Source organism: Symsagittifera roscoffensis, chromosome 7, assembly GCF_963678635.1.
Source record: "Symsagittifera roscoffensis chromosome 7, txSymRosc1.1, whole genome shotgun sequence".
Classification (NCBI taxonomy): domain Eukaryota; kingdom Metazoa; phylum Xenacoelomorpha; order Acoela; family Convolutidae; genus Symsagittifera; species Symsagittifera roscoffensis.
Window position 1 is genome coordinate 39,489,041 of NC_087068.1, and position 13,194 is coordinate 39,502,234.

The 13,194-nt window shown below is 35.7% G+C and overlaps 1 protein-coding gene across 1 annotated transcript in view; it reads left to right on the forward strand.

The window, feature by feature from the left end:
- Positions 1–12,969, forward strand: part of LOC134851490 (lysophosphatidylcholine acyltransferase 1-like) — a 37,857-nt gene extending 24,888 nt beyond the window's left edge. Inside the window, exons 4-11 of the mRNA XM_063867606.1 lie at positions 4,126–4,417; positions 4,513–4,567; positions 5,266–5,348; positions 7,724–7,852; positions 8,591–8,768; positions 11,980–12,072; positions 12,369–12,504; positions 12,844–12,969. Coding sequence (XP_063723676.1) covers positions 4,126–4,417; positions 4,513–4,567; positions 5,266–5,348; positions 7,724–7,852; positions 8,591–8,768; positions 11,980–12,072; positions 12,369–12,504; positions 12,844–12,893 — 1,016 coding nt within the window. The 3' untranslated portion in view covers positions 12,894–12,969. The remainder of the gene's footprint in view (positions 1–4,125; positions 4,418–4,512; positions 4,568–5,265; positions 5,349–7,723; positions 7,853–8,590; positions 8,769–11,979; positions 12,073–12,368; positions 12,505–12,843) is intronic.
- The last annotated feature ends 225 nt before the right edge of the window (positions 12,970–13,194 follow it).

A 13,194-nucleotide genomic window follows, 5' to 3' on the forward strand; every position in this document is an offset into this window, starting at 1 on the left:
AAACCTGTAATCAATGGAATTTTAAAATAGTGTGAGGAGACTTAATGGGCTCACATCATTTCAAAACCGAATTTTACGGCCTATAGCCAAACGAATTTTAACGAATAATCAACCGATTAACCAAAAAACCTGCCAATCTTATTTGTTATTTAGACGACATTTTGATTGCTACAGTCGGTAGCGCTAAAGACCCTCGTTAATTAAATAGAGACGTTTTAAAGACTTTAGACGACAAAAAATTAGCCATGAGATGGAAAAAACGCCAATTTTGAACCAACAACATAGAGTGGCTGTGGTTGAAAAATAATTCAAAAAGAACCGTACCCTAATCCATAAATCCGACTCATCCTAAACTCAAAAGGACGAGGGGTATAAAAATTAATAGATCGTTAATGGGTTCATTTACCCAATTTTATAATTTTATACCAAGTCTAGCATCCCGATTTGCACCTTTTCGAGAGCTGATGCAAAAAAAATCAACTGATCAAAAATAAACCTCACGGCGTTCGTGAAACTCAATAGAGGAAATCTATAACACGGTAACAAACCACCACTTTGATGTCAAACTCAACATAAAGGAAATCGCCATGCATCTCATTTAGGTCTGGGCGTTTTCCTTGAACAAGGCCACGGTGAAAAATTAGAAAACAGTAGTGTTCGCCAGTAGATTTCTGAATATAGCTGAGATGAAACATAGCACTTACGAGCTTAAATTTTTGAGATTAGTTTTGGCAAAAGACCATTTCAAGCAATAGTTTCGATTCTTACCAATCATAACGCTTTGATTGGGGCTTTAAGAGCTGACAAGCGTTCAAAAATGGCCAAATCTTGTGAAACCTATGAGGCAGGAAATCTTTTACAGTACGATTTTACTTTGGACCACCTCCCGAGTAAAGAAGTTGATTATTTGTCTAGACACCCATCGGGTGAAACCGTACCCGTGTCGTAAGGCAACGAAAAATTCGTTATCGCCTCGTTGATTCAAATTAGCCATGTCCTTGGCTTCCAAAACTTGATGCCTTCATTTTTCCGTTCACAAATAAAAGAAAAGTTTTCTCAGCAAATAGTTTCACATGATGCAAAATACTTCAAAGTGACTGAATAATTTGACAACAAATTCAAAACACAAGAAATCGAACGTGAGAATTGAATTGAGAACGCTGCAGAAATTTGCAACTTTTTACGCCCTTCCGGAATTTTCAGTGAGCAGAAATTCTCATTCGGGTACAGAAGACTGCTCTTCACATACGGAAGACTGCTCTCCAAACAAATCGGCGGATTGAGGACCAAAGGTCAGATCAAGTAAAAAAAAGCGAAAGCTATAAAAAGAATTATTTCACTTTTCTAGGCCCAAACTTTTCGACACTAAATTTCTGACTTTTCTCACCAAACAAAATCTGGTATTAAAGAAAATTTTCATACCAATAGACGAAGGCCAAAACCAAGTATCTTATAAATTGGAAACTTTTTCGAACCCTATATTAACCACCTGCACGTCAATGGTGATGTCTGCATTTCGACTGAAGATATGTCATTCCGGCCTGTCTAAAAACCACAATGATCCACCGATTACACGAAGCTCACCCTGGAAAGTTTGCCATGAAGAATATGGCCTAATTGTATACCTTGAGGCCAAGGATTTACTGCAAAATGCAATTACTCGGAGAATAATGCTTGATCCTCTCACGTGCGGGAAAAAGAAATTCATTGGGAGTATCCAATCCCTTACTGAATGTCCGAACGGCTAAGACCTTCATGTATTGAACAGTTCAAGATAGAAAAAAGGGTGAACCGTACTATAGACAGCTTAAAGAAGGAATAGTGAAGGAGTCAGATTATACAATAACCTTTAAGAGCGGTAAATTCATCCATAAACCTGATTTAGCGGTGAAAAGATCAACAGAGTAAACAAACGAGCCCTCGGAAAAAGAACCAATTCATCAAATGCTACGCTACAAAAGGGCCGAGACGAATAATTAAACCAGCTAGAAACGTGAGCTTCAAGAGCTTGAAGACTATGCAGAAGAAGCGAGCAACTAGATATTGCCAGGCAAAACGCAGCTATCGAAAGCTCGAAGGAGACAATTTTTGCGAGAAGAAGAAAACCAGAAGAACTGACTCCGCACCTCTTTTGCAACAGAATGCAGTTTACCCCCATGGGAACAACCAGAACCAGGCCAAACTCCGGAGAGAAGAGACACCTGCCATGCACTTTTGAATATGTCAACCGAGAACGACGACGACTCAACCGATTTCATTTTACTTAAAAATTTAAATTACTCAATCAAACCCCAGACCAATATCGGAGCAACCATCAGGCCTACCCAGGGATGTTAAATACAATCAGAAGCGCCCGCTGTTGACCAGGGGACTGACCCGGACCAGAACAATATCCAAGCCGTGATTATTCTAAAACCGCAATGAGCTCAGAAAATAAAAATTCCTTTACCGCTCTGGTAATTCATCTGGATAGTCTGGACAAGACGGAGGACTACTCAGTTAGCAAGAGACTGAAATCTGTCGATAACAACTACAAAATTACCATCAACGATGAGATTGGAAAACCAAAACCAAACACACACAGAACAAATCATAACCGAGCCAAAACGTATCCAATTTTTCTCAAGGTCAAAATTAACGGGAATGGCAAGAAAAGCATCGTCAGCGTTGAAATCTGCACAGCCAGGGAAAATGTCAAAACCACACATCAGACGCAACACGAAAGAGCCATCACCTTTGCTGATTGAGAGAGTTTTGACCAATTTGATTTAAAAAAAGTCCGTCGACAGACCGGTAGAACACCAATCAACCTGTCTTATGACCCCCCTGATGTCTAATTTGGAGGCTGTAACCATCAAGATGGAGAACCCAGCAATTACTTATGTAGACCTTTTTAATCCAATTTTGTCGCCTTTAAGACATTCGTTTCCCGACATCTCAAACTCGGAAGAAGAAGACCTAGCGGGCAAACTGAAATTGTTCTCTATAAATCACCCACTTCCTCTTCGAGATACGTTAAATTCAACCCGAGAGTCAGAGAAAGTCAATATGATCCAACGGGAAGCTCCAAAGAACCACAAACTTCTGATATCCCTGACTGGATGAACACCACGTTAATTTTTGAGGCAATGGATCGTCAAGGACGGTCAATGACCCTGATTGATCTTAGATGCTGGACCGCATTCAAGTCAACTAAACGAGATGCCATTTAGAAACTTGATCTCAAATCTGAAACTCACGTCGTAAAAAGCTCCAAAATGATTAGTCTTTTTTCTCTTTCGTTCATATTCGAAAACTTTTGGGATTCAATTTATCAAGGAGTTTAAGTGTTGATGGTTTTTTCTGACCTTGCTTACACCGTTTTTGCTAACCAGTTATATCCATTTTACTCCTGAGTGAGCCTTGATATACTTTTCATACGAACTCTACAGTTCTAGTTTTCACAACTCCCCGTCTCTGAAACCGGTGCTAAATCTGTTGCCCCATTGGGCACCTGTTTTGGGTGGAATTAATTTTACTATATTATTCAGCCAAATGAGTTTTTCCAAAACAAATTTTCAAGGAGAATGTGAAATGTACGTATTAACCTTCAGTTTAATTTATAAGTTGAAATGTCATTCAACGCACCTGCCAAAAGCGCATTGCCCTGTGGATCCTTGTGACAACGTTCATTGTTCTTTATATGAAACCAAACTTAGTTCAACGTCTTACCCTGAGATTCAAATCTATAGGTAGTTTAGCACTTTTAACATAAACCTAACTGTGTTTTAAACTAGTCTTAATTTAGAAGTCTACCATATCTTTGTTAGTAGAAAAACCCTTGCGTGTACATATTATTAAGCTAGTTTTAGCTTAAATAACCTTTCATTTCTTTCAGCGTGATCTTTTTCTCTAGGTTATTATTATTTTTTTCAACATACAGGTAAGTGAATAATTACAAAAATGTTTTTGATGATAGTCAAAAGTAGAATCTAGAAATATTACCGAAGAATTTCTCCACCCCAAAACATAAATTTGATAACGCAAGCTGACAAGTTTATTTAAGAAACTTAGAATTTTTAATTTCTATTAAAGCTCTCCCTGTAGGAACCTGATGACTCCTTTTTGCTTTATTCTTTTATTCAGCGATGGTAAAGTTCCTCCAACCAGTTTGCGTGAGCCGAGACATGGCCAACTCGAGATCGGACTCCCTAAACGAGATCAAACGACGTGCCAAACAGCCCGAAAATTCCTCCGACACCTCTGCCATCGACTGGAAACAGGTGGCACTGTTTCCCGAAGGCACCACTACCAATCGGAAGTGTCTGATCAGTTTCAAAACAGGTGCATTTCAGCCAGGTGTTCCAGTCCAGCCAGTGGTAGTGAGGTGGCCTAATTATTTCGACTGTGTCACGTGGGCGTTTGTGGGACCTAGTGTGTAAGTTTTCATAATTCTTCTGCTAAAATAATTTATATAATGATTTAAATAAAATGAACTTATTTGGATCGAGTTTTACATTTGTTTCATTTTAGGTACAAGCTGATTTGGCTGCAGATGTGTCAGCCAATCACATTTGTCGAAGTTGAGGTAATTACGTGCTAATTTCTAATGAAAACAAGGATAGCCGGTTGCATAACAAGGATAGCTGGTGCAAGCACCACAGAATGTTCCGGCCAAATTCATATAAACTACAAATAAAAGTTCTTCGAGCTGTCATGTTCTTAAAATTAGTGTCGTATTTTTTCGCGGCATGACAACAAACACTATACACACGCGGAACGATTTAACAAATTAGGCATAGTCGGCAACAGTTGTTCTCAAAAAAAAAAGAATAACAAACAAAAAATGAAAAAAATTCTAAGAAAATTGCTGAATATTTTAAATTTTTTTCAGAATCTTTTTTGCCAGATAAGTGCAAAAAAGCTTTCAAAAAGGTTTGTGATTTAAAAAATCAAATTTTTTCAAGCTAACAGTTTAGCAAGTTATTATCATTTTCTTCGGGCGAAATTAGACTAAACTTCAGAAGTTTCAAATTAGTTTTTCTCAACACTGCGAAAATTTTTTGGAAATTTTAAAAATATCTTTCGAATCACGACTGGAAGGGATTTAAAATTTTATAACACTCGTTCCAGTCCGATGATTATTTGTGGTACCTGATTTTGATTCCTTGGAAAACAAAAGAAAATAAACTAAAACACACCCAAATACAAAGTTCCTCCCCATTTTCATTGGTCGGAACAGAAGTTCAGGTTATATCAAGTCAATGAATTTTTCTGCTTTGTTAGTATCTGCCAGTGTACATTCCATCAGAAGAGGAGAAAGAGAATCCAACTTTATTCGCCAACAATGTCCGACAAGTCATGGCCAGGTATGAATCATGGATAGGCCATGAGCAGGAACAACAGAACAATCCCTGTTTGAGTTATAACAACCAAAAAATATTGATAATTTTCAAAAAAGGATATCGCAAAAAGTCATAGCTTCTAAAGCTTTTCGACATATCGTTAAAGTGGCTACGGTTTCAGCCTCTCAGTTGAAACATCATGGGCGGATCCAAACCCACCCTCATCCTTGATCGTTTGTTGCGGGCGAGGTAACATAACTCGACCTAGAAAAACAAGACTGCTCGTATATCAGGGCAGAGCACTGAATGTACCGACTGCCCCTTAATTCATATCGAATAGTTTTTGGGAAAAGAAAATATTGAAAACCTATAAGTTGGACAATATCAAAGTGTAATATTTTGAGTCGTACCGATTAACTATAATTCAATTTGGAACAGTTTTGTTGTGCGAGATAATTTTCCAAGCATTAAAAATCCGAATTACGCTCTTAGCATTATGAATCAAAGCGCGAATAATTAAGTCCAGAACACCAACAATTTGGCAATTTTCAAACCCCCAGATCTTTAGAAAAAATAATCGGAGAAAATATCTTTTTTTTGAACTCAAGAAGTCGATATCCTCAAAAGTGTATATAAAATTTGTTAAAAACTATTATTTCGATCAGCAAAAATTGACTGACTAAGAAAACCACACCGAGCATAAATATTCCGTTTTCTTCAAAAGTCGGAACAAAAACCAAAAAGCGCGTAGTTCTTAAATAGAGTTCCTCATTTAAGTGCAGAACAGCTCGTAAGTTGATTTTCCCAGTCAATAAATGTTCTTAAGAAAGGGTCTAGGACAACAAGCCGACGGGACTTCAAGGCAAAGGGACTTAAGGCCGAAACTTAAAGTTTACAAGTACATCAAATACTTTTTTTTCATCTCAATAGCGTCGCTTTTCAAAACTTTAGGCATCACTTAGGATGCGTGTTTTATTTTTCAACTATCGTTAACATCATTTGGAAGCTTAAATTTTATAAAATGCCAATTTTTAAGGAAGAAAGATAATGAAATTGAGAAAATTCTCCAAAAAAACTTTTCATTTCAATCATATTTCGGGACTTACTGAGAAATTTTTCGGCTAGTCGATTCGGCTGAAAATGCCGTCGGCTTGATTTCCGGTACCCTTAAGAACAGCAACTCAAGTTTGTTCAGGCAACATTCAAGTTCACAGAATGATAGATTTGCCGATAACGCGACTAACGAAATAAACACGTGTATCATTAACGTTTCAGATGCACTCACTAACAGATTCAGATGAGTCTGAATTTTTTGAGAACGGGGGTGGCTTGTTTAGAAAAAAAACCAGACTGCTCGTATCAAGGCAAAGCCCTGAATGTTCCGACTGCCTTGTAAGTTCTATGGAGTAGTAAACACATGAAAAAATTAAATGTAATGAAAATAAAAGGAATTTTTTTTAATCTGAAAATTTTTGGGAAAGTAAGTCATATGAAGTATAAGGTGATAGATTTTGCTGCAGTAACAAATCAATTATGGTAAATGGGCTTCCTTCGGGTCTTATGCGTTAAACGGCCCAAAATTAGGAAAATAGTCAGAAATTTTATTTCAAATTGAAAACTCGTAATCAACATACAATTACTTCAGTTATTACATATTATACGAGCCAATCAGGATTAATCTCAGTATCAATTGAAATGGCTGACCTAGTTGATCGAGTTTGATTGGCTAATATTAGCCAATCAGGATCAGTATCAGTTTTATTTTCATTTTGCTTCAATTTTGATTTTTGGGCCGTTTAACGCATAAGACCCCTTCCTTCTACCAATTTGGAACGATTCTAAGACGGATTTGAGTTTCGCTAACGCGTTAAAAGCGCGAAATATATTTTGTCTCGAATGGCCAAAATGGCAATCTTCAAATCCCCATAACTTTACGAAAAATGACCGCAGGCGAATATCTATTCAAATTTAAGCTTAAGACAACAATACCTTTTGAATGTATTTTAAAAAATCTGTCAAAAATGGCTAATCAAAAAGTCGAATTTTTTCTGAAGAAAAAAAATCCACCCCGAGCACAAATATTTCCGTCGGAACAATAAACAAACGCGAATAATAAACAAACGGAAAGTCGGAACAATAAACAAACGCGAACAATAAACAAACGGAAAGTCGGTACAATAAACAAACGCGTCAACCTCTTTTAGAGAGGCTGAACTGATTTTTCGAACTATCCCTAAGCGATAAAAGACAATATTTTAATTTTTTAAATTTAACTATAGATAGAAATGTTACGATCAAAATCTTTGGTCGGCCATAAGTTAGACAAATTTAAATGAAACTCAAGTCATAGCAAATCTGATCATAAGAATGTCGCATCTCCGGACTTCATCTTGTTCCAGTGCTCTGAAGATCCCGGTGAGAAACTACTCCCACAGAGACGGGGTTCAGTTCAGAAGAAGGTTCCTCGCTTCTCAACACGGTTGGACCACCAAATTCACCATCCTCGAAAAGCTCGCCCAGAAAATTGGGTGCGTCAGTTTGCAAAATTGAGCCATAAACATTTTCTCGTGTTGATTAATGTTCTTTTTTAGTTTTTCTTTCTAAAAATAGTTTGGAAGTTTTAACTTCACGGTTTTATAGTTAATGCCAAATTGTTGACTATATCGATGACCTCGAACAGTTTAATCGGTCAAAAACTGTAGCAATTAGGTTATTTAGTTTTTTTGGACATGTTAATTAATTTCGTTCAAATTCATTGACCGAACAAACATTGCCAACAATTTGGCAATAATTATTTAACAAAAATTTAACCATGAACTGATTTACTTAAGACTCAAAATCAGAAGCGCGTGGAATTGTTTGGGGGGGGGGGGGGGGTTACCATCCTCCTTAAAACTCTGGTAGCCAAAATTTTCCAAAGAGTTCCCCTTTGGTACATTCTTACGACATTCACTTTTGGCTGACCATCATCAAAAATTTTCTAAAGGTGCCTTCGGCGCCAATATAACTAAATTTAAGGGGGGAGTGCGCGTCGAAAAAACGCAATTTTTTAATCAAATATTTTCTAAAAAAGTGCTCAAAACGTCAAAAGATGAGCAAAACAGATTTCAGCGGACATTATACAAAAAGAATAAGGATGAAACTCTGGGGTCAATAACTGCACAACGAGTTTGGGTTTATATTTAAGATGACCGTTCAATAGCACACATACATTTTGAAAGTCACAAATACTAGGAAAAAAATAAACAATCAAATTTTTGTACTAGACTTGTGCCGAAAATGCTTGAAGACGTGGTGAAGTACTTGTCTCAGAAGCAGCACTCAGCTGACCTCATCAGTCGGGAGTATCTGGAGGATCTGATTGGTCTAGAGGCAGAGACGAAGTCTAAGATGGATGTGCGGGAGTCTTATGAAGAGTTTCTGCCATTGATACAAAATGCCGAGGTAAATGATCTGTTGTTTATACCTCATATATACAGGGGCGGATTTAGCCCAAAGAGGGGGAGAGGGAGAGATCACCCACATCAGAGTCAGATACTAATTGGAAAATAAGGGTCTTTAAAGTGTCTACGAAGACCTTGGAAAACCATTTTGCTCGACCTACAGAACTTTAAAAAAAATCCACCACTCCCCTCGAAACATTTCTGGGTCCGCCTTATATATGCGCTACAAAAAAACAGCTCATGTATCATTCGGAATTGATTTGAGACACGCTAATGTTCGAAAATGCGCCTGCTAGAGAAGAAATATTAGTTTGTTTTTATCATGACGTATGGGAGAAAGTTTACTATGAAAATTTTTTTTTAGTTCAAGGGATTTTAAAAAATCATTTTTTCGAAAAGAAAACTACTTTAGATAACGCAGTGCTTCGTTCAAGTGTTTTTTTTTCAAAAGCGTTATCTCACAAAAAGATGTCCCATCTTTTTTGAAAAAAAAACTGGTCAAAGCGTTTCCGTTTTCCATAATAAATTACACGGAAGTCACCAGGCACACTGAAGTCGAATTGCATGGCGCATTTCCCAGGTTATTTTAGCAAGTTAGCAATTATTCGCCAATTTTGCAACGCTACATTTAATTCGACTTCCCTGTCTTCAAAAAAAAGTTTTTTTCTTTGGCTTTTTGTTCCGGCTTTCGGAGAAAATGAGGAATGTATATGCCCGGGGTGGTTTTTTTGTTATTTCAGCCCAATTTTAGAAAAATTGACTGCGTATGAGCATCGATCCGGAAATCTTTTGAGTGACATGCGAGTATGTTTGCTTTTGACTACAGTGAGGCTTTGCTGCGGGAAAAATAATTTGATCGTTTGTTTCAATACGTAAAATATTAATGTGTGGCAAACTATCCGCACTCATAATCGTTCCAAACTGAATTGAGGCAAGTTAATTGGTATTACTGATTCCATACACGATACAAACGTTAACACTTTGATATATTCAGCCTAAATTCTGTAGTTTGTCAATGTTTCAAATACCAAAAACGATTCGAGACCGATTAATGGGCAGTCGGAACATTCAGGGATTTGCCTTGATATGAGCAGTCCTGTTAACTTCTCAATTTATATTACTAGGCCAAACTGCGCACAATGTATGGTGTTTAGGTCTCTGGAATCTCCAGAGACAAGTTTGTAAACAGGTTAAAGTTTTATCCGAACAATCAAAGAAAACCGAAGACCAAAAGAAGAACAAAAAGAGCGGCTTTGCAGCGGAATCCGCATACAATTTACACAATTCATAGTTTGGCCTCGTATTATAAAAGTTTGATTGAAACATTTTATGCTAATTGCACACCGATTGTCTATTCATGTAATTTTTTTGAAGTTATTTTGCTGTTGTGCTCCTAAAGGTGAGAAGGAACTTTAGCCTAAGATGTTTTTTTTTACACAAATTCAAATAACACAACAAGAATAACCAGTTGCTGTGCAAAGAGCACGGAATGTTTCGACCACGTTTTCAGAAAGAAAATTTTTTTTAGTGTTTTTTGTGTACGTCGTGTGATGATACAACTATACGAATGATAGAAAAGGCATAAACGAATCCAATGGTCTTCAAAAAATAACAAAAAAACTAAAAAATGACAAAAAAAATGAAAACTTGTTACAATTTTTTTTCAATTTTTTGGACAAATAATTTTAAATATTTTAAAAGAACTTTTGCCAGAGAAAGTTCAAATGGAGCTTTCAAAACAAGTTTTTTTAGTAAAATCAAGAGCTGTTAGCTTAATTTTCTAATTATCATATATAAAAAACGTTACTCGATCGCTTTACTCGCTCAAATAACTTTAATATGATATATCACTCTACCCTGTCCAATGATTATTTGTGATACCTGATTTGAGTGGAAAACAAAAAAATTGAAATAAAAGAGAAAAAAAACAAAAAAAACACCTGAATAATGGGGAACATTAATTATGGGGAACATTACAACGTAGATGCGCAGAGTGATTAATCATGAAGTTTGTTTTAACATAACTGGTCTAAAAGTTTTCGCATTTCAGTGGATTGAATTTTTCAACGGACATATTTTCACTTAAAATTTAATGTCTTTTCAAAAAAATGGCCGTTTTGGGAGAAAAAAATGGCCAATTAAGTTGTTTTTTATTTAGACCATTGAAAATAGGGAGGAATTTTTTATTCGGGTGTGTTTCAGTTTTTTCTTTTTTTCCCCACGCAAAATTAGTTGCCACAAATAGTCATCAGAGAGAATTGAGTGATATATCCTATAAAAGACCTTATAGTCGTGATTTGAGCGACATAAAAAAATTCTACAAAAAATTTTCCCAGCTGCGAGAAAAACCGGTATTGTAGTTTTTTGTGTTAATTTTAGCAGGCTTCCAACAACTTATTTTCCTGGCCAAAAAGATGATAACAGTTTAATTTACAACTGTTTTAGCTTTTATTTTCTTTTTGCTTTCCACATAAGATCAGGTAACACAAATAATCATCCGACTGGGTTGAGTTATATATCATATTAAAATCATATTAAAGCCTTGTTAGTCGTGATTAGTCGAGACCATTTTAAAAACATTTCCAAAAAATTTTACCAGTTTCGAGAAAAATCGGTTTGAAGTTTTTGATTTTTCGCCTAAATTTGAGCAAAAAAAGCAAGCGAGGACGCTTACAACAGCTGAATTTTGCCTAAATTAAGACATAATAATTTTTTTAAACAAGTTAAACTAATTGATGGATTTTTTTGGCTTTATTTTGGGAACCAAAAACTTGAAAAAATTCAAAAATTTTCTGCAAAAAAAAATTGAAAAAAAAATTTTTTCAATTTTTTTCAGTTTTTCTAGTAATTTTTCTACAAACATTTTTGTTCAATATGCCTATATTACTATGACTGTGTGATATTCTTAAATTGTTTTTCAACTTTTGGACTTTTATCACACCAAGCAGAAAAAAATCAACACTATTTCGAAAAAAAAAACTTTCTAAACCGCAGTTTTCTGATGACTAGGGTCGGAACATTCTGTGCTACTTGCACAGTAACCGGCTTTCCTTGTTTTTTCTTTTCTATTTGTTTTTGCGCAAACAAGATGGTCGGAACATCAACCTGTGCTTCTTGCAAAGCAACCGGTTGCTAATGTTCTCGACTTTGCGCATTTGACGAATCGCTTCATCGCCATTATTTGAGCACTCTCAAACAGCTAACTGTTTCAGGGTGCGATTAGCTTGCAGAAATTCATCGTGCTTGTTAGTCTGTGGCTCTGCAAGAAACAAAAAGCAGTGGAGCCTCTCAAATACTTGATACAGGTTTGAAAATTTCATTTTCTGAAGTATATTGGACTCCCCTTAAAACTTGCTTAATACTGGGTGTAAAAAGCTCTATTCTGTTTGCCTGAAAATTCCATGCTAGAAACAAGTTAACATCCTCCTGGGGTTGACTCGAGGAAGTTAACTTGGTTCCCTTTAATTATTATAATCATAGCGTTATCGCTTCATTTCATTTATAAATAAACCTATCTGTTAGTTTTTGTCAACTGAATTTTTTTAATTTACTTCATTGCTGAACATGAAAAAGTACTGAGTTTTAGGAAACTGAGTTTTAGGCCTCAGGAATAGATGACATGAGTCAACTATCGAGGACTTCAGTTGAGAATTGTTTGAAGACCATCTTCCCCTCCAACTTCCAATCTAAATCAGACCTCATCGCAGACATGTTCAAACTCAACGCCATATCATTCGGTAAGAAAGTAGACAAAACTTTTTCATTACATGCAATAATTTTTGAAATAAAGCTAACCACTCGCAGTGATGCAGTATCTTTAATTTGGATCCTTAGTGGTTTGAGGTCAGTTAAAACCTGGACAGAATAAAAAAAACACTTTTTATAAAAAAGCAAAAAAAAAATTGTTGGATATATTTCTCTTCGGTATATGAAGCAGAATAATTCACTAACTTCATTAATAATTTTGTCGGCAAAGTTTGAAAAAAGTGAGTTGAACAAACTTTATTTATAGAAAAAAATGCCAAGATTAATCCAGAAGCGTTAAATGCGATCATATGGTTAACTTGTTGTTTCAGATCGACTAAAAAATGGCTTGATCCGAGATGACAATGACATATTTAGCTGATGATTGATTGATTCATGGCAATGGTTGAAGTTACTTTTATTCTTATTGATATATTATAACTGATTGCTTTTTGGTCGATAAGAAAATTAACATTTCAATTTAACAAACATAAATCGTTGAATAGTTTTCTTTAGAATTTCCTTATCTAATTTTCAAGTTCTCGTAGTCTTTAGAAAAAATATTAAAGATGCTATTGGATTAATTCGTTCGACGCAAAGAAATAACGAACTTTAAACAAGTTATTTTGTTAAAAAAACTGACGAAGTTTTTCAGTAAGAGTCAATATTTTTTTAAAAAAGTA